This window comes from Salvelinus fontinalis, chromosome 26 (assembly GCF_029448725.1).
Source record: "Salvelinus fontinalis isolate EN_2023a chromosome 26, ASM2944872v1, whole genome shotgun sequence".
NCBI lineage: Eukaryota > Metazoa > Chordata > Actinopteri > Salmoniformes > Salmonidae > Salvelinus > Salvelinus fontinalis.
The window spans coordinates 24,293,673-24,313,650 of record NC_074690.1 but is presented as its reverse complement, the minus strand read 5'-3'; the positions used below and the strand labels follow the sequence as shown (position 1 = coordinate 24,313,650).

Genomic DNA, 19,978 nt, shown 5'->3' with positions numbered 1-19,978 from the left:
CTAGTCCTGCACGCACCGGGCTCAGTCATTCTACCTGCTTCACACAGTGACGGACCCTGTGGACCCTCAACCACAGGCAGAGTCAATGCGCAACAAATAGTTTACTATTATCACCTGGGTCCTCCAAGATCTTTCAGAAACATCACATTCAGCATGACCTCCCATCGTCTTCACTGTGAGCCCTCTGATGCTTCCGAGGCTGTGTCTGTGGTTGTCCAACTGTGCTGTCAAACTGTCTCACAAGGAGCGGATAAGCGTCAGGTTGTCAGGGAATAAGCACTCTGATGAGAAAGACATGGCTGTGTGAGCTTCTGACGTGGCGGCTGCTGATTCGTCGCCTTCACCCATTTCCATTTCATGGGCTTCGGTTTCATCACTTCTGCTGCTGGCTGCTACCCTCCGAGTCATTCTCCCTCCATCAAACCCCACGTCACGAACGAACACAGATGGACTGACGGCTAAGGAGTTACGGTTAAATCCACCTGAGCCAAAGCTTACAAACAGAGGCAGCTTGAGGAATGGATAATCCACATTGTGTAGGCTAGGCTACTCCTTTTGCAATCCACACCCAATAGGCCTTTAGGTGTGACTTAGATTAGCCTATGTTAAAGTAACACACCAAAATCCATAATCTAGTTACAAGTTTAAAGTCATAGTTGGAGCAAAACACCTTAATGGAAAACCTTAATGATTCTCAGCTGTGGACAACTCGAGGCTGTGAGTATTCAAGAGGGAGACATTTACTTTGTGTCTTTCTTCAGTTTGATACAATAATGGAACAAGCCCCTTTGCTTTGAATTGAGCGCTTCTGTCTGTTTGCACGGGTCATATTTCACAAACGCTGCATTACAAGTTCAGTGGACTCTGTCCAGTCAAGCATACACAAAAAACACACACACACACACCAAGAGCAAGTTGAAATCTGACATCAAAACCAAATGAGTGCCACTGAGACCAAGACAGGAGGAACAACAAACCCATAATCCAGTCATGCAATTCTATAATTCCCCACTCTCCCGCTCACATCTGACCTGGCTGCTATAGAAACTGGGCAGACGTCACCGACTACTGTGTCAATGCTTCAGAGGATTTCAAGTCCGCTTGACCTTTCCCAATAAAAAGCCTCGGTGCCTCCCTCCCTCCGTCACTGAGGGGAGAGATTCACTTTTCCCCAGTAGCCTGATGGGAAATGTTATTTTGGGGAGGATGTGAATCATAATTAACTATAGACGGGGGAGGAGTTTGTCACTGTCATAGTGAGTTTGTCACTGTCATAGACAGAGCACACAGCATGGTTTTATTGATCTAGTTAGGCAAACGGCCAGGGAAGCTTTCGTTTGTTGACCAGGATAGGTCAAAGTCCCTTATATACTAAACACAGTTTGGACTGATCCACCCGTCTATAGATGAGAGGCCTCTGTCACATTGAGCTCCAGACCCAGGGAAGATAAGACAGTGGACTGGAAATGTGTTGGGCTGAGCACCCAGGATTCAAATGATCCAGGGGGAAAAATCCAGGGGGATCCGGGGGGGGGGTGGATCAGATTAATATTGCGGAAAGAATGTTGCTTCCAATGTAATTGTCTGCATCATTTCCAATCCCCCATATTTTTTAGGGTAAATATATATATCCATTCACGTATGCATACATATACACATATATACATACCTACATAGACATACATACTTTTTTTTAAAGAGTATACCTTAATTATTATTCCCCGCAAACCCTACCACCGATCCCCCAATTGGAGTAAACTGATAAACATTTCTGTTTTTACCTTCAATTTATACATCTTATACACATTTTACAGACACAGTCTACTTTATAATAGTTCTCTCTTGTTTGTTCTTAGTCCTTCCTCTATTTCTGATGTTCATCCAGTTTGATTTCCACTTGTAACTGTGCTATTTCACAATAGCTCCGCACCTATACACATTTCACAGATCCCGTATGCCCTACACAGTTTATCTTGTTATTAGTCCCACCCTTCAGCTCCACTCAACCTTTCCCATCTATCTTCCAACATCATCCATTTCTGATTTTTATTTGCCATATATTTTTCAACTGTGCTGTGATGCTTCACAAAAGATTTGAATCTTCCTATTCTCATAGCTTCCACGGATTGTAAATTAAAAATAAACATTTTTGCTAAAATAATGATTATATTGTTGATTGATTGACTATGGCTTTTCAAATCCCCCAGTATTGCTATCTGTAGCGTTAGTTCTACGCAAATGTTGCAATTCTTCAACCATTCCTGGACCTGTGACCAAAAACGAGCTACATGCGGACAATACCAAAATAAATGGTCTAATGACTCTGCCTCCTCACAGCAGAATCTGCAGAGCTGGGAAGATTGTATCCCCCATATATATAACATTCTATTAGTTGCAAGAATTTAGTACAATAATTTAAATTGAAAAATTCGAAGTTTTGAATCCAGCGTTGTTTTGCGTATCAATTCATAAACCATGTGCCATGGAATGGGTACATCGAAAATCTCTTCCCAACTATTTTGCAATTTATATGGCACAGCTGTAAGTTTTTTGGTCCTTAAATGAAATTGGTATATGTTTTTATTTATCACACTTTTCTTTAACCATTTATGTTCTTTAATATAGGGCCGACATACAAGTTCCTTACTTTTATCCCCTTCTACCTGCCTCTTCCATTTTTGTGGTAATGCTGCAATTAATTGGTTGTAAATTTGGGTAGAGCAGACATTTCCATATGTCTGTGTTAGCTCCATGTGTGACATTACTCCACCAGTCCTATTTATATCATTCACAAAAATTATACCTTTTTTAAACATTTCTTCCATAAATACAGTTTTTTTTATCAATTACTATATTTGAATTTAACCACAAGATTTGTTGTACTATTTGTTCCGTCCTTTCAGGTGGATTAAACTGAAATTGCAACCAACTTTCTAAGGCTTGTTAAAAAAATAAAGATATTTTGGAAATGATTTCCTTTTCAAGCAACCGAAAGTGAGCCGGTGTAATCTGAATAAAGGGAAAAAGGCCCTTCTTGAACATAGGATGAGACATTCGTACCAATCTTCTAGAGAACCAGTTTGGATTTAAGTATAACTTTTGTATGACTGATGCCTTTAGTGAGAGGTCTAATGCTTTAATATTTAATAATTTCTGCCCTCCGAATTCATATTCGTTATATAAATAGGCCCTTTTAATTTTATCTGGCTTGCCGTTCCAAATAAAATTGAATATTTTTTGTTCATATAATTTAAAAAGCAGGTCACTAGGTGTAGGCAAAACCATAAGCAAATAGGTAAACTGTGATATGATTAAAGAGTTAATCAGGGTGATTTTCCCACAAATAGACAGGTATTTTCCTTTCCATGGTAGCAAGATCTTATCTATTTTTGCTAACTTTCTATAAAAATGTATTGGAGTGAGATCATTTATTTCTTTTGGGATTTGTATACCGAGTATGTCCACATCACCGTCAGACCATTTAATTGGTAAACTACATGGCAATGTAAAATGTGTATTTTTTAGTGATCCAATACGTAATATGGTACATTTATCATAATTTGGTTTTAATCCAGAGAGGATAGCAAATGTATCTAGATCCTCTAAGAGGCCGTGGAGAGATTCTAATTGTGGTTTTAAAAGAAAACATGAATCATCAGCGTACAATGACACCTTAGTTTTTAGGCCCTGGATTTCTAATCCCTTAATATTAATGTTTGATCTAATTTTAACAGCTAACATTTCGATGGCAATAATAAATAGATATGCCGATAGTGGACAACCTTGTTTTACTCCTCTAGATAGTTTAAAACTTTCTGAGATGTATCCATTATTTACTATTTTACACCTAGGGTTACTATACATAATTTTTACCCATTTTATAAGAGATTCCCCAAAATTGAAATATTCTAGGCATTTATATATAAACTCCAGTCGTACTTTATCAAAAGCCTTTTCAAAATCAGCTATGAAAACCAGGCCTGGTGTCCCCGATATTTCATAGTGTTCTATTGTTTCCAGTACTTGCCTTATATTATCTCCAATGTATCGTCCATGTAAAAAACCTGTCTGATTAGGATGAATAATATCGGACAAAACTTTTTTTATTCTATGCGCCAAGCATTTTGCTTGGATTTTTGCATCACAACACTGAAGTGTAAGAGGTCTCCATTTTTTTAAATGGACTGGATCTTTATATATACCACTTGGGTCCTGTTTCAGTAATAATGATATCACACCTTCTTGTTGCGTGTCTGATAATCTATCATTTATATAGGAGTGGTTAAAACAAGCTAATAATGGTCCTTTGAGTATATCAAAAAAATGTTTGTATACTTCCACTGGTATGCCATCCAGTCCTGGAGTTTTCCCATCCTTAAAGGCCCCAATTGCATCAAGTAGTTCCTCCTCTGTAATTAGGCCTTCACATGAGTCTTTCTGTACAGATGTTAATTTTACATTATTATTAGGGAAAAAATCCATACAATTAGTTTTAGTTAGTGGAGATGGAGGAGCCTGAAACGAAAACATATTCTTAAAGTACTTTAATTCCTCTTTCAAAATATCATTTGGTGAAATCATGCGTGACTCCATCATTTGTAACAAGTTTTAATACGTTTTTTTTGGTAGCATTTCTATATTGAAGATTGAAAAATAATTTGGTGCATTTTTCCCCATATTCCATCCAGTTCGCTTTATTTTTATAATATATTACACCGGATCTTTCTTGAATAAGTTCCTCCATTTCTTTTTGTTTTTCCTCTAACTTATTCTGTGCCTCTATGGTACCGTTTTTATTGTTATCTAACTGTACTGTTAGTCCTTCAATTTCCTTTGTTAATATGGACTCTTTTGATCGAAATTGCTTTTGTTTTATAGATGAGTACTGAATTGCATGGCCTCTAAAGGCACACTTAAAAGTGTCCCATACAATAAGGGGATCTGCTGTACCTATGTTATGTCTAAAAAAGTCAGTTATAAATTCTTCTGTACTAGTTCTAAACAATTTATCATCTAGTAGGCTTTGATTAAATTTCCAATATCCTCTCCCACGTGGAAATTCTGTAAAAGTAATATATATGCCAATTATGTGATGGTCCGACCGCATTCTGTCCCCTATCAAACACTTTTTAACTTTTGGTGCCAGAGAGAATGATATAAGAAAGTAGTCAAGGCGACTAGCTTGATTAAGCCTCCGCCATGTATATCTCACTAGGTCAGGGTATTTAAGTCTCCATATATCCACTAATTCCAATATATCCATGACATTCCTGATTTCATTAAGTGCCTGAGGGTGATAGTTTGTAGTGTGATTTCCTTTCCATAGAGGTATTTAAGACCGTATTAAAATCTCCCACTATAATAATAGAGTCTAGTGTTGCTTGTAGAGTTGATACATTCTTATATATATTGTCAAAGAAGCTTGGATCATCATTATTCGGACCGTATAGGTTAATAAACCATATATGTTTATTGTCCAATAACATATTTAAAATAATCCATCTACCTTGAGGATCTGTTTGGACAAGTTGCACATTTGGATCAAAGTTATTATTAATTAAAACCATCACCCCTTTTGAATTTCTTTGCCCATGGGAGAAATATATTTCGCCCCCCCAGTTCTTTTTCCACAAAACTTCATCTAAAACTGTCGAATGGGTTTCCTGTAAACAGTAGATATTATAATCCTTCTCTTTTAGCCAGGTAAATACTGATCGTCTTTTCTTATTACCTGCTAAGCCATTACAATTGTAACTGGCTATACTTATTTCACCACTTACCATAATGAGATACACCTTTCAATTATTTTTATCAAAATATATGTTTGTAAACGTCCTATTAAAAAGTAACATAATGATTGAGTGTCTATATAGCTGCACCATGACACCTGCACCTCCACTAAGCAAACCTCCAATTGGTCCCCACCACTCCACCCGCCAAAAGCCCCCATCTCGAGTTGGGTTGCCATCCCAATGCCCGGCAGACCACCCCCGACCCCCCGCACCGCACAGCCCCGGACCGACCGGGATCCATCCTTCGAAAAGTGCACACAGCGCCATCCACCGAACCGAAGCTGATCCATTGCCAAATGCATTTCCATCGCCCTCACCTCGATTTTTATTACATATTGCTGTGAATTACATTTAACATTTACATTTAAGTCATTTAGCAGACGCTCTTATCCAGAGCGACTTACAAATTGGTGCATTCACCTAATGACATCCAGTGGAACAGCCACTTTACAATAGTGCATCTAGATCTTTTAAGGGGGGGGGGGGGGGGGGGGCAGAAGGATTGCTTTATCCTATCCTAGGTATTCCTTGAAGAGGTGGGGTTTCAGGTGTCTCCGGAAGGTGGTGATTGACTCCGCTGTCCTGGCGTCGTGAGGGAGTTTGTTCCACCATTGGGGTGCCAGAGCAGCGAACAGTTTTGACTGGGCTGAGCGGGAACTGTACTTACTCAGTGGTAGGGAGGCGAGCAGGCCAGTGAATCATCCTCTATAGTCCCTAACATCTTTTACTTCTTCCTTCGCAACAGTTGTGGGATACACACATACACCCACACACATTCAGCCCTTACCCCCACACAACCATAAGCTCACCCTCTCAACAATTGCACCATCCCAGAGCCCAACTCAAGATGGGTCATGATTTACAAATGTACTTGCAGCTGCATGAGAAGGCCTGCAAGACCGCGCAAAAAATGAGCATAAATGTAGAGATTTATTTACCATTGTCACATCCTAGATGATGGAGGTCAAATGTACACCTTCTTCCTGAAACACCCACAATACGGTTATCCATTTTGACCATGTTCCCAAGCATCTCCGTGCAGTCCGACTTGATTTCGTGCCACCAGGGCCACAATAATATACCCCCTCTCTGAATGTCCGAATGTCCCCCTCCCCATGGGTTACTGCAGCTAGTGTTGCCAGCACTGCCACTGCCTGGGTGGGGGCACCCCACCGGAATCCCCACCGGCTAGGTACAAGGTCGTCAAGGTTCTCATTAGCAGCTTTGAGAATTTCCTTGTTTATTATGCTCTCCCTTTAGGGTGCTTTGGCTTTGCAGGACCAACCCTGCCAAGCAGGCTCAGAATCTTGAGGGGGCAGTGCTGCTCTTGGTCCCTGACCTCATTTTGGCTGCATACAGACCGCTTACAGCATGCACATAAAACAGTTAGGGACTTCTCCTTAGTATCTGGGCCATTCATGTGGGTGTCTAGGGTATAGGGCCATGGACCGTACCATTAAAATAGGATAATAAATAATTTGATATAATTTATTTTAAAAATGTAGTTCCCCATGATAGGACAATAAATAAATAAGACGTATAATTCATTATAAAAGTATATACATCATCTGAACAACATTGAAAGCCCTCTCATACCCGGCCCACAGCAATACACTGGCTCTGGGATATGCAACTATTTCATTACTCACTCACTCAACTTTCCAAACATAACAAATAAAAATAAACACACACCACACCACCCACATATACTGTGCCTTCTGTTTACTTAGTTTTTATCTTCACTATGTAGAAATAGTGCTTGTGTTCAATTAGTTATATGTGAAGATTTATAGAAAAGCTATATTTTGTATTGTATTGTTACAATCAATAACCGGGCTTGAATTGTGTTTATTTTCCTCATCTAGGAGAACTTTGTAATTTTTAAAATAACCATGGAGTAATCTTTGTGTCTCTGAACAACTGGTTATCAATATATAGTTTATCAACGACGAGAGCTACTCGTTTCGCTTTTAATCTATTTTCTTTGAAAATTGGATACAGAACTTTGCGCCGTTCTGCAATTTCTTTCGGAAACTGATCATTCATGCCAATTTTGGTCCCAGCAAGTCTTTTACCCAGGCTTTTAACCATTATTTTATCTTTAAATGAAGCAAATTTGGCAACGATTGGGCGTTCGTACCTCTGCCCTCTCTGTCCGAGGCGGTGTACACGTTCAAGTTGGATCTTATCGATAACTTCGCGTGGAATCTGCAGCGCTGCAAAAAGGAACTCTAACTACAGATTCAGGAACCTCTCCTTCTTTCTCTTGGATACCTGTAAGTACCAAATTCTCTCTCATGGATCTAGTTTGTATGTCCATTAAGCATTCCTTCAGAACGGTGTTCTCCTTTTTAATTTCATTCATTTCGGTTTCAATCTTATTGACTGTCCCTTTTAGCGCGTGTGTTTCCTTCTCCAATGCCGCAGCTTTTTCATCACTCATCTCTAGGCTTACCTTCAACTCTTTTATATCTTTACTAACTAATTCAAGTATACCCAGTTTGTCATTTATTGATTTTAACAGATCGGTTTCGACCTTTACCATTGCCGGTGGTGAGAATATTAGATCATCAGTGTCGGTTGAGGAGTCACGTTTTCGAATCGGTTCCCCTGTCTTACTCTCCGTCATGTTTGGGTGTTGCTTGTTTTCGTAATATTTGTCGATAAATGTCTCTAGTCTTAGGATTTGTTTTGTGTTATTATCCAGATTGAAGGTTATCACCCACCAGATTATTTAGTGCTAATATTTTAGTCTAATTTAGCAGATATTTCGAATATTATGTTTTATCTTGAGGTGCTCTACATAACTTCGTTCAGTCCGCCATTACCTTTACGTTACCTTTACGTCCGCCGTCTAGTAGGTCATCTTTACTTGCTAGCTGACGGCTTAATACCCTACCCTAAAACTTTGTTTTGTGATAATATGCAAAACATGCCGATTTCAAAAGCTGATTGTCACAACAACAAAAAACTTAATTGACTTAGTCTTCCTTTGCCTCGGCTCTGGTTTCCACTAGATTCCTTAGCCACATTCCGCCTCGCAAATGGTGTCATACATTTCTTTAAAAGACTGCACGCACTTTTATAAAAGAGATTTCTTCTTGCAAATGTTGTTGAATCAGTATAATAAAGTTATGTTCTCTTAGCAGTTGCCAATAAAATAAGTCCTAAATGGAAGGGATTGTTTGTCATCTGGAGCCCCATGAAATCAGCTGAAACAAGCTTGACTCAAATGCACACACTCCTATTGAATTATATGTATTCACCTGTATTGTGACTAGACCTAGGCTGCATCTCAATTTACCAATAGAGATACTATTAAAATACACATTTACCATTGGTAAAGCAACCTAACTACAAAACAAAGTCTAATCGATTGTATAATGGTTTCAATTAATGCATACGTGGCTGTCTAAAAATGGACATAAAAATGCTCAAATGTAATTACTTTGACTCAAAACGCCCAACGATTTAACAGAGCAGTAACTGAGTTCATCTGTCTGGATCAAGTGCCATTCTGTGACTTCGGATGATAAGTCTTTGTGATTGTATGGAGTATTGTGATACTAAACCTATTAACAGTATCAAAGTAAAAATTCTGGTATCGTGACAACACTAAATGTAAGAAACAAAAGAGCATTATGTGACTGAGTCACATTTGTTTATTTTGCAAGCTATAGCACCCACAATTTTACATAAAATAGGATTTTATAGGACCATAGAGGTTAGTCTAATTTGCGTTCTTTTTTTCCATAGTAAATCTGTTATCGTAGTATCGCGACAAGAGGTCGACTAATTATAATTTTTCAACACCAATAGCGATTATTGGAGGACCAAAAAATCCAATACTGATTACTCGGCCGAATGTAAAAAAATATATATATATTTCTTTATTTGTAATAATGACAATTACAACAATACTGAATGAACACTTATTTTAACTTAATATAATACATTTAGCCTGTTCAATTTGGTTTAAATAATGCAAAAACAAAGTGTTGGAGAAGAAAGTAAAAGTGCAATATGTGCCATGTAAGAAAGCTAATTTTTAAGTTCCTTGCTCAGAACATGAGAACATATGAAAGCTGGTGGTTCCTTTTAACATGAGTCTTCAATATTCCCAGGTAAGAAGTTTTAGGTTGTAGTTATTATAGGAATTATTGGACTGTTTCTCTCTATACCATTTGTATTTCATATACCTTTGACTATTGGATGTTCTTATAGGCACTTTAGTATTGCCAGCGTAACAGTATAGCTTCCGTCCCTCTCCTCGCCCCTACCTGTGCTCAAACCAGGAACACATCGACAACAGCCACCCTCGAAGCATCGTTACCCATCAATCCACAAAAGCCACAGCCCTTGCAGAGCAAGGGGAACAACTACTTCAAAGTCTCATAGCGAGTGAAGTCACCAATTGATACGCTATTAGTGCGCACCCCGCTAACTAGCTAGCCATTTCACATGGGTTACACCAGCCTAATCTCGGGAGTTGATAGGCTTGAAGTGAAACAGCGCAATGCTTGAAGCACAGCAAAAAGCTGCTGGCAAACGCACGAAAGTGCAATTTGAATGAATGCTTACGAGCCTGCTGGTGCCTGCCACCGCTCAGTCAGACTGCTCTATCAAATCATAATAACACGCAAAAATACAAGACTTAGGTCATCAATATGGTCAAATCCGGAAACTATCATCTCAAAAACAAAACATTTATTCTTTCAGTGAAATACGGAACCGTTACGTATTTTATCTAACGGGTGGCATCCATAAGTCTAAATATTCCTGTTACATTGCACAACCTTCAATGTTATGTCATAATTACGTAAAATTCTGGCAAATTAGTTCGCAACGAGCCAGGCGGCCCAAACTGCTGCACATACCCTGACTGTTGCACAGAATGCAAGAGAAATGACACAATTTCCCTAGTTAAAATAAATTCATGTTAGCAGGCAATATTAACTAAATATGCAGGTTTAAAAAATATATACTTGTGTATTGATTTTAAGAAAGACGTTGATGTTTATGGTTAGGTACACATTGGTGCAACGACAGTGCTTTTTTCGCAAATGCGATTGTTAAATCACCCGTTTGGCAACGTAGGCTGTGATTCAATGATAAATTTACATTTAAGTCATTTAGCAGACGCTCTTATCCAGAGCGACTTACAAATTGGTGCATTCACCTTATGATATCCAGTGGGACAGCCACTTTACAATAGTGCATCTAAATGGGGGGGTTAGAAGGATTACTTTATCCTATCCTAGGTATTCCTTAAAGAGGTGGGGTTTCAGGTGTCTCCAGAAGGTGAATGTAAATTAACAGGCACGGCATCGATTATATGCAACGCAGGACAAGCTCGATAAACTAGTAATATCATCAACCATGTGTAGTTAACTAGTGATTATGTAAATATTGATTGTTTTTTTACAAGATACGTTTAATGTTAGCTAGCACCTTACCTTGGCTTCTTGCTGAACTCGCATAACAGGTAGTCAGCCTGCCACGCATTCTCCTCGTGGAGTGCAATGCAATCTGCCATGATCGTTGTCCAAAAATGCAGATTACCGATTGTTATGAAAACTTGAAAATCGGCCCTAATTAAAATCGGCCATTCCGATTAATCGGTCGACCTCTAATCATGACAACCCTAAAAAGGCACACACCAGTAGCATTAGACTCATTAATGTAACAGCTTTCATGTTTGGATAAGATATTTTGAACACATAGCTATAAATATGTTCATGACTGTTCATTAACAGAGCATATGGCACAGTAGCGCTGTGCCGAGAAGCACATAATGAGATGTTTAACGTCACACACTACATGTTAACAAGCACATTGTAATAAAGGTTATTTAATAAGGTGAGTTGTGGGAGGCATAAATCATTTCCTAAACAGCAAAAGTCCCTGATTGAGACATGTGAATACCTTATACCTCAAGACTCCATTGGGGAATTTTACCTGCCACCAAACTTGTTTCACATCTTTCGCCATGTGTTAAATGATACTGGAAAAAGGCATCAATGTCTTTCCATTTCATAATTTTGAGGCTTTGGGTGAAAAAGCTTTCCTTTGGCCCTCCATTTAGGCTACTGTGCATTCTTTCCAACTTAAGAGATTGAAGACCCGGGGGAATGACAATGAATGTGGCCTACCTACGTCCACTTGCTTCTTGATTAAGTGGCCATTGTGCCCTTGGGCTGAACATAATTATAATTCCCTCCAAAGCACCTCACATGGCTCACACAGATATCTCAATTCTTATTAGCCAATACCCGTCACATGATCGGGTCCTTCTCAAAGGCATCACAGCGCCGAAGACAGACAACGGCACGCGTCCTTCATATTGAAGATGCTAGAACTGTCCATATTTACTTTTGTCAGCGAACAAGAGGAGTAACAGCAAAAGCAATCTACTATCAAAGTACACAAGTTGACCTATTCTATTGGTCAGCTTGTCCTTCTGTGCGAGAAAGAAACATTGCCAGCAGCATATCACCCTGCATACCACAGCTGGCTTGCTCCTTAAGCTAAGCAGGGTTGGTCCTGGTCAGTCCCTGGATGGGAGATCAGGTGCTGCTGGAAGTGGTGTTGGAGGGCCAGTAGGAGGCACTCTTTCCTCTGGTCGAAAGAATATCCCAATGCTCCAGGGCAGTGATTGGGGACACTGCCCTGTGTAGGGTGCCGTCTTTCGGATGGGATGTTAAACGAGTATCCTGACTCTTAAAAATCCCATGGCTCTTGCCGTAAGAGTAGGGGTGTTAACCCCGGTGTCCTGGCTAAATTCCCAATCTGGCCCTCATACCATCACGGTCACCTAATCATCCCCAGCTTACAATTGGCTCATTAATGCCCATCTCCCCTGTAACTATTCCCCAGGTCGTTGCTGTAAATGAGAACGTGTTCTCAGTCAACTTACCTGGTAAAATAACAGATTTTTTTTTTTTTTTTAGAACATTTTTTTATTATTCCAAACATACTGTACTCAGGGAGTTGTGGGATGCAATAGATCCCAAATTAATACAACCACTGTACATCAAAAAACATTTAAAGCAATGAGGCTGATGCAACAGATCAGAACGTTTAGTTTAAAATGTTGATAGGCAATTTCTTCACATTATAGTCGCAGCAATGAGCACACGGCAGTCGGATATAAGCGCAAGTGTTTCAAAATGCAATTAGCAGGAACACGCCGTTCTCAAAAGCGCACCAAAATGCATGCTGACAGATGACAACATCAACGAAAGAAAGTTGAGAACATGAGAGAAATACTGGTTTCAATAGCATAAAAGAGGAAGTGTTTATACAAAAGCCCTTAACATTCCTATGATCGGAACATGGTTAGAGATGCCTCATAAAAAACTAAAAAACATCCAGGTTTTAAACAATTCCATTTATGGTTAAATAATTTCAAAATGTTGACTGCCACTGCTCAGAATGCAAGGTGGGTGATGTTGCAGTGTAACAGGCACTGGCCTTTATCTGAACGAACAGTTCCTCAAATATGGTCGACACAATCAAGCCTTTAGATATTAATAATTATCCTACATTATATTTGTCAAATATGACTGGCGTTTTAGCATGCATTCATACAAAAAAAAAGAAGATAAAGTCTCCTTTAAGTTTGGCTACATTTTCAGGCGCCTCCCTCATGGCAGCATTGGTCTGTACATGACAGACAGCCTATGTGTATTGGCTACAGCCTATCACCTACACTTTGACAAGGAAGCTAATTATTTATGTACATTTTCAAACACGTGATTTTCTTAATAAAATGGCTACGGTTTTGGTTTTCAAATCAATTTAATTGGCTAATGGCCTTGGTGCCCTGGCAGGTTGGGCACCACTTGAAGGCCATTTGGCCATGCCCCTCAAATTTCAGGCCTGGATGGTTGGCTTATTGTCTTTTTTGCTGTGCCCCGCATACGCACAAATGGAACACCAAGTCAAAGCAAATTAACGTTGTCTTCAAGACAAATTGTAACTTCCCCGTTCGGGCAGCCACAACACACATTCCACCAAATAGTTTTACAGTATTTAAATGTTTTATAATCTCTGTTTAAAGATCGCGCTTTGACATCCGTTTGAGTACTCAATTATTTATTGACAGCTACAGTCGGAAGTTTACATACTCCTTAGCCAAATACATTTAAACTCAGTTTCACAATTCCTGACATTTAATCCTAGTAAAAATTCCCTTTCTTAGGTCAGTTAGGATCACCACTTAATTTTAAGAATGTGAAATGTCAGAATAGTAGAGGGAATGATTTATTTCAGTTTTTATTTCTTTCATCACATTCCCAGTGGGTCAGAAGTTTACATACACTTAATTGGTATTTGGTAGCATTGCCTTTACATTCTTTAACGTGGGTTAAACATTTTGGGTGGTTAAACATTTTGGGTACCCTTCCACAAGCTTCCCACAATAAGTTGGGTGAATTTTGGCCCATTCCTCCTGACAGAGCTGGTGTAACTGAGTCAGGTTTGTAGGCCTCCTTGCTCGCACACGCCTTTTCAGCTCTGCCCACAAATCTTCTATAAGATTGAGGTCAGGGCTTTGTGATGACCACTCCAATACCTTGACTATGTTGTCCTTAAGCCATTTTGCCACAACTTTGGAAGTATGCTTGGGGTCATTGTCCATTTGGAAGACCCATTTGCGACCAAGCTTTATCTTCCTGACTGATGTCTTGAGATGTTGCAACAATATATCCACATAATTTTGCTCACTCATGATGCCATCTATTTTGTGAAGTGCACCAGTCCCTCCTGCGGCAAAGCACCCCCACAACATGATGCTGCCACCCCTGTGCTTCATGGTTGGGATGGAGTTCTTCAGCTTGCAAGCCTCTCCCATTTCCCTCCAAACATAACAATGGTCCTTGTGGAAAAACAGTTCTATTTTTGTTTCATCAGACCAGAATACATTTCTCAAAAAAGTACGATATTTGTCCCCATGTGCAGTTGCGAACCGTAATCTGGCTTTTTCATGGCAGTTTTGGAGCAGTGGCTTCTTCCTTGCTGAGCGGCCTTTCAGGTTATGTCGATGTAGGACTCGTTTTCCTATGGATATAGGTACTTTTGTACCTGTTTCCTCCAGCATCTTCACAAGGTCCTTTGCTGCTGTTCTGGGCTTGATTTGCACTTTTCGCACCAAAGAACCTTAATCTGTAGGAGACAGAACGCATCTCCTTCCCGAGCGGTATGAGGGCTGCGTGGTCCCATAGTTGTTTATACTTGCGTACTATTGTTTATACAGATGAACGTGGTACCTTCAGGCATTTGGAAATTGCTTCCAAGGATGAACCAGACTTGGATGGTTTACAATTTGTTTTCTGAGATCTTGACTGATTTCTTTTGATTTTCCCATGATGTCAAGCAAAGAGGCACTGAGTTTGAAGGTAGGCCTTGGAATACATCCACAGGGACACCTCCAATTGACTCAAATGATGTCAATTAGCCTAACAGAAGCTTCTAAAGGCATGACATCACTTTCTGGAATGTTCCAAGCTGTTTAAAGGCACAGTCAACTTAGTGTATGTAAACTTCTGACCCACTGGAATTGTGATACAGTGAATTATAAGTGAAATAATCTGACTGTAAACAATTGTTGAAAAATGACTCGTGTCTTGGACAAAATAGATGTTTTGCTAAACTTGCTAAAACTATAAATTTGTTTACAAGAAATTTGTGGAGAGGTTGAAAAACGAGTTTTAATGACTCCAACCTTAGTGTATGTAAACTTCCGACTTCAACTGTACATAGCCTAGTTTGAGGAGTAAAATAACCATCACCTGCCAAACAGCGCGAGAGCAGCTCCTCAAAAATCTGGTACTGGAATGAAACGTGCTTTTGTAATCCATCATTGTGCAACAAATAACAATTCTAAATGTAATCGTGTGTTAAACTGTTTTGATGGCCACGATGAAAAAATAACTATTTTTATTCCTCAATCTCAACTCGTAATTAAAGCGCTCCTCCCATTCGCCATTCGAGTGCATAGGCTATAGTCAACAGTAGGCAGGCTATCAGCACGTCACCATCACTTTGCAATGTGAGCTTGAGGCAGTATAATTGTTTGAAACCTGAATGTTTTACTTTACTTCAAATAATGAGGCATGTCTTACCTTGCTTCAAAGTGTCCTAGCCGAAATCCAGCCATAGAAATGTGGTGGTAATTATTTCACAAAGACTTCCACATGGCATTACCCAGAATTTCTCTTTTGTTCTATTGGTTTTCAGATCAAACTTCTTTCTTTGTCCAGAAGCCAAAGCCACAATCCTAGTCATATTAGAAACCCATCCTAGTTATTGCTATTAGATTCCCCCTCCTAAGTCTCTAACACATGGAACCGCTCACATTAGGTGCACTGTTTAGAAGTGTGTTTCCTGCAAACTGCATCTTGGCAAATGTTTGAAAATGACAAGTCTACAAAAACTTGTATGCTTGCATAGAATGTTCTGTTGGTTACATCATTTTACTGTTTGGAAAAAATGTAATCGACAAACGGTCATTAATGAGGGTTGGTTAGTCGGTAGCAAAATTGACGAAAATGTGCATTTCTAGTTCAGATGATAGAGAGGTAGTTTTTGTTACAGGCATAAGTATTGGGTACCTACCAGATGAGAGCTCTCTTTTGGTTCTTGTACTTGCTGCACCTGTGGTTCAGCTACAACTTTTGTATCCTGGTCAGAAGTCATGAGCCGTCTACTTCTTGGCTCCTCAGGGAGAAGTCTCTTTGTCACCAAGTAAGCTGTGGATAGAGAAAAAAAATATGCTTACCAAGGTTCTATACATTAGTGCACACCATTTCAAAAAACAAAACCAAGTGTTCATTGGACAAATTCAGGTAGCTGCCTCCCAGTTTCGTCCCATTTTATTTATTGTGAATTATGCACAGAGAATACCCTACAACAACCAATGCTGTAGCTCTCCATGGAAGTCCAAATAAATATTTCCTTAAATTTAAAGTGTATTAATTACTAACAGAGATCATCAACTAGATTCCGCAAAGGGAGGCTTTTTTCTTGAGCAGATGGTCGGGGGACCGGAATATAATTACAAATAATGAATTAGTAGACTGCAAATTGACCATAAGAAGGACAAACAGGCCATAATTTTTTTAAAGATAAAATTTCAAACCTTGCTTAAATGTGTATATGATCACATGCCTTTCTCAATTATGAGTGGGAATAACATTCCCAAAATTAAAATCACTTGGAGCTGATTTCCTGGTGTGTTTTTAGTCTACAGTCCCAGTCAAAAGTTTGAAAACACCTACTCATTCAAGGATTTTTCTTTATTTTTACTATTTTCTACATTGTAGAATAATAATAATAAAGACAAAACTATGAAATAACACATGGAATCATGTAGTAACCAAAAAAAGTGAAGAATCTCATATATATTTTAAAATTTGTTTAACAAAGTAGCCACCCATTACCTAGCTAAATAAAGGTTAAATAAAAGAAAATGTGCCTTGATAAAAGCTTTGCACACTCCAATGAAAATTAAACAACTTATTTTACTCAGAAAACTTAGGGGGCCAAATAAAAGAAAGCCGCAAGATGGGGAACCCTGCTGGACATCACGATGAGTGTCAACAAAACTTAAACAATCTATAAGAAAAAAAGCATAAACACCATTGGAAATGTCCTTCTATCCAGTAGCTCCCATTTGTAAAGAAATTATAATTTCCCAACAATCAAATGCCTGTCTAACATGAGCTCTCATTGTGTTTGCAAACAAGACAGAAAAAGAAGGGCATGTCTGTAAAGCATACGACCTTTGATCTACATGCTCAATCCCACAGACAGTGCGAACTCTGCTAAACAGGCCAGTGTAATTGACTACACATCAGTATTGCACGATATACCAAAATGTAGGTACTTTTTCCATAATAGAACATTAAGAAACACTTCTGTACTAGAATTTGTTAATTCTGTAAAATGTGTCTCACGTTCTACAAATTTTTGGTTGATGACATGAACATACATGTGAGCATTATAATATGATTACACAACCCAAAAGTAATGTCAAATAACTTGACATCAATATATTTAGACTTTGCATTTGTCTGGGTTTGTTAGCAGTAGCCACTAGCCAGCCATAGACTAAAAAAATAGCAGCAAGCACCCCTGGCCAGAGCATTGCACCCAGGGAAGTTAAATGCATTCTGGGAATCGTGGTATGCCGTGTAAAATCCATTGTATTTTTAAGGTGTGTAGACAACTGCAACAAGCTTCAGAAATTAGCTTCAAAGCATTGTCATTTTGAAAGCAAACTATTCACTTAATACAGTAAAATTATTTAGCTATGAGTAATGAATGTAAATTCACACAATATTATGGCCATAGATGAGCAAATTAACCCTGTTGTATCAAATTACAAATTTGAAAACATCTTAAATGTAATTGGAAAATTATCTGCTTCGTCTCCGATATGGTTTTGCAAGGAAAATTGAAGGTATTCTGTAATTTAATATGGCTTTTTATTTTTGCAAGAAATTGAATAAAACATATTTCAGCTATCAACAATTTTCCTTATGCAAAACCATATCACTGTATATAGACTTTTCTATTGTGTTATTGACTGTACGTTTGTTTATTTGATGTTTAACTGTGTTGTTTGTGCCACACTACTTGGCTTTATCTTGGCCAGATCGCAGTTGTAAATGAGAACTTGTTCTCAACTTGCCTACCTTGTTAAATAAAAGGTCAAATATATATATATATATTTTAAATATTGTTCAACGTAAAAAAAAAGCCCAGTGGTTATTCTGTGACTAGCTAATACGCTTTATGTTTTTATTGCCATGGTATTGTTTCAGTATCAGACTATCGTTTTGGTATTGAGTATCGTTTCTGTATCAAGTATTATGATAGTAAACCTGGTATCAGTGTCGAAGTCCAAAATCTGGTATCGGGACAAAACACAGATGCTTTTCCACCAAGCAAGCCACAACAAGGCAAACTACAGTTATGAAAGCAATTGAGAGATCCTTGCCAACTGTCGCAAGATTCCCACACTATTATTTAACAACTCTCATATTGCGTCATCATGGACATATTTGGCATATATGGGCCTAACTGTTTATCGTTTTAATGTTGACCATGTCTATTACTGTCTATTAGTCTATTCCTGCTCATTCTGTAAGAAACAGAAGCTAGATGCTATCTGAAAGGTGGCCAAATACCCAAAAGTGTTTACAGAAATTGCTAACTTTGCTCTACCAACTCCCCTGTGGATTGGACAAGCCAACAGATTAAATTTAAATAAACCTGTTGCCATTCTGCTGACTGATGTGTATCTGTGTTTTAGGACTGTGCTGTTGTACAGTACGCAAGCAAGCATAGTTCTGGTCTCCACAAAAATTGCCATTTTAGCACAAATATTTTCACTACATAATTGTGGTGGTGACTGCAATACATTAAGCTTAAGATCACTTTATTGGTCAATTGCACACAAGGTCAACCGAAATGTTACTTTGGCTTTTAACCCAACCACTCCGAAAGACACTGTTGTGGAGGGGGAGGTTAAGTACCGTGGTCAAGAGCACAACAGGCAGTGGCATCTAGGATTTGATACCAGCAACCTTCTGTTTGCCAGCTCACTTACCACCAGATTTTTCACAATAGGATGCAGGATTCTAACTGGAAACTCTCAAGGTGCTGGCTCGCCTCTCTATGGGCAAGGATACCTGCTGCCCCCAAAGTGATAGATTACATGATATGTTTGGTAGAGCCTACCAGTGGTTGTCAACAGTTCACATGGAACATTCCCCACATCAGTGTACACAGACAATTTTACTATTCCATCTTTGATTGGTACTACCCAACTTGTTTGCACTATGCATTTGCACTTAGTTTTGATATTCTCAGTACATTTCAAGAAAACTCATAGGGAGACTACAGTCTAGCAGGGAGGATTTTTATTGTGTGTGTACAGGACGATGGTTAACCTAGCTACCTGACTAGTTAGGGCAATGTTTAAAAACGTGCCAATTAGACAGTGGATCATAGGGCGCGTTCGGCAGCAAACAACGTTGAGATAACATATGTCTATGTAGACCAAACATGCATCTGACATGTAGAATGAGGAAACAATTCAGCTCTTTTCGTGGTATTTATATCTGCAACGTCCGGCTACTGAACGTGGCCGTGATAACTTGGGTGGCAGTCTGCTCTCT

General features: G+C 38.9%; 1 protein-coding gene across 1 annotated transcript in view; it reads right to left on the bottom strand.

Moving 5' to 3' along the window:
- LOC129823981 (la-related protein 4B-like) overlaps positions 1-19,978 on the bottom strand; it is a 46,813-nt gene that overhangs the window by 25,580 nt on the left and 1,255 nt on the right. Inside the window, exon 2 of the mRNA XM_055883180.1 lies at positions 16,410-16,543. Within this exon, the coding sequence (XP_055739155.1) occupies positions 16,410-16,490 (81 nt within the window). The 5' untranslated portion in view covers positions 16,491-16,543. The remainder of the gene's footprint in view (positions 1-16,409; positions 16,544-19,978) is intronic.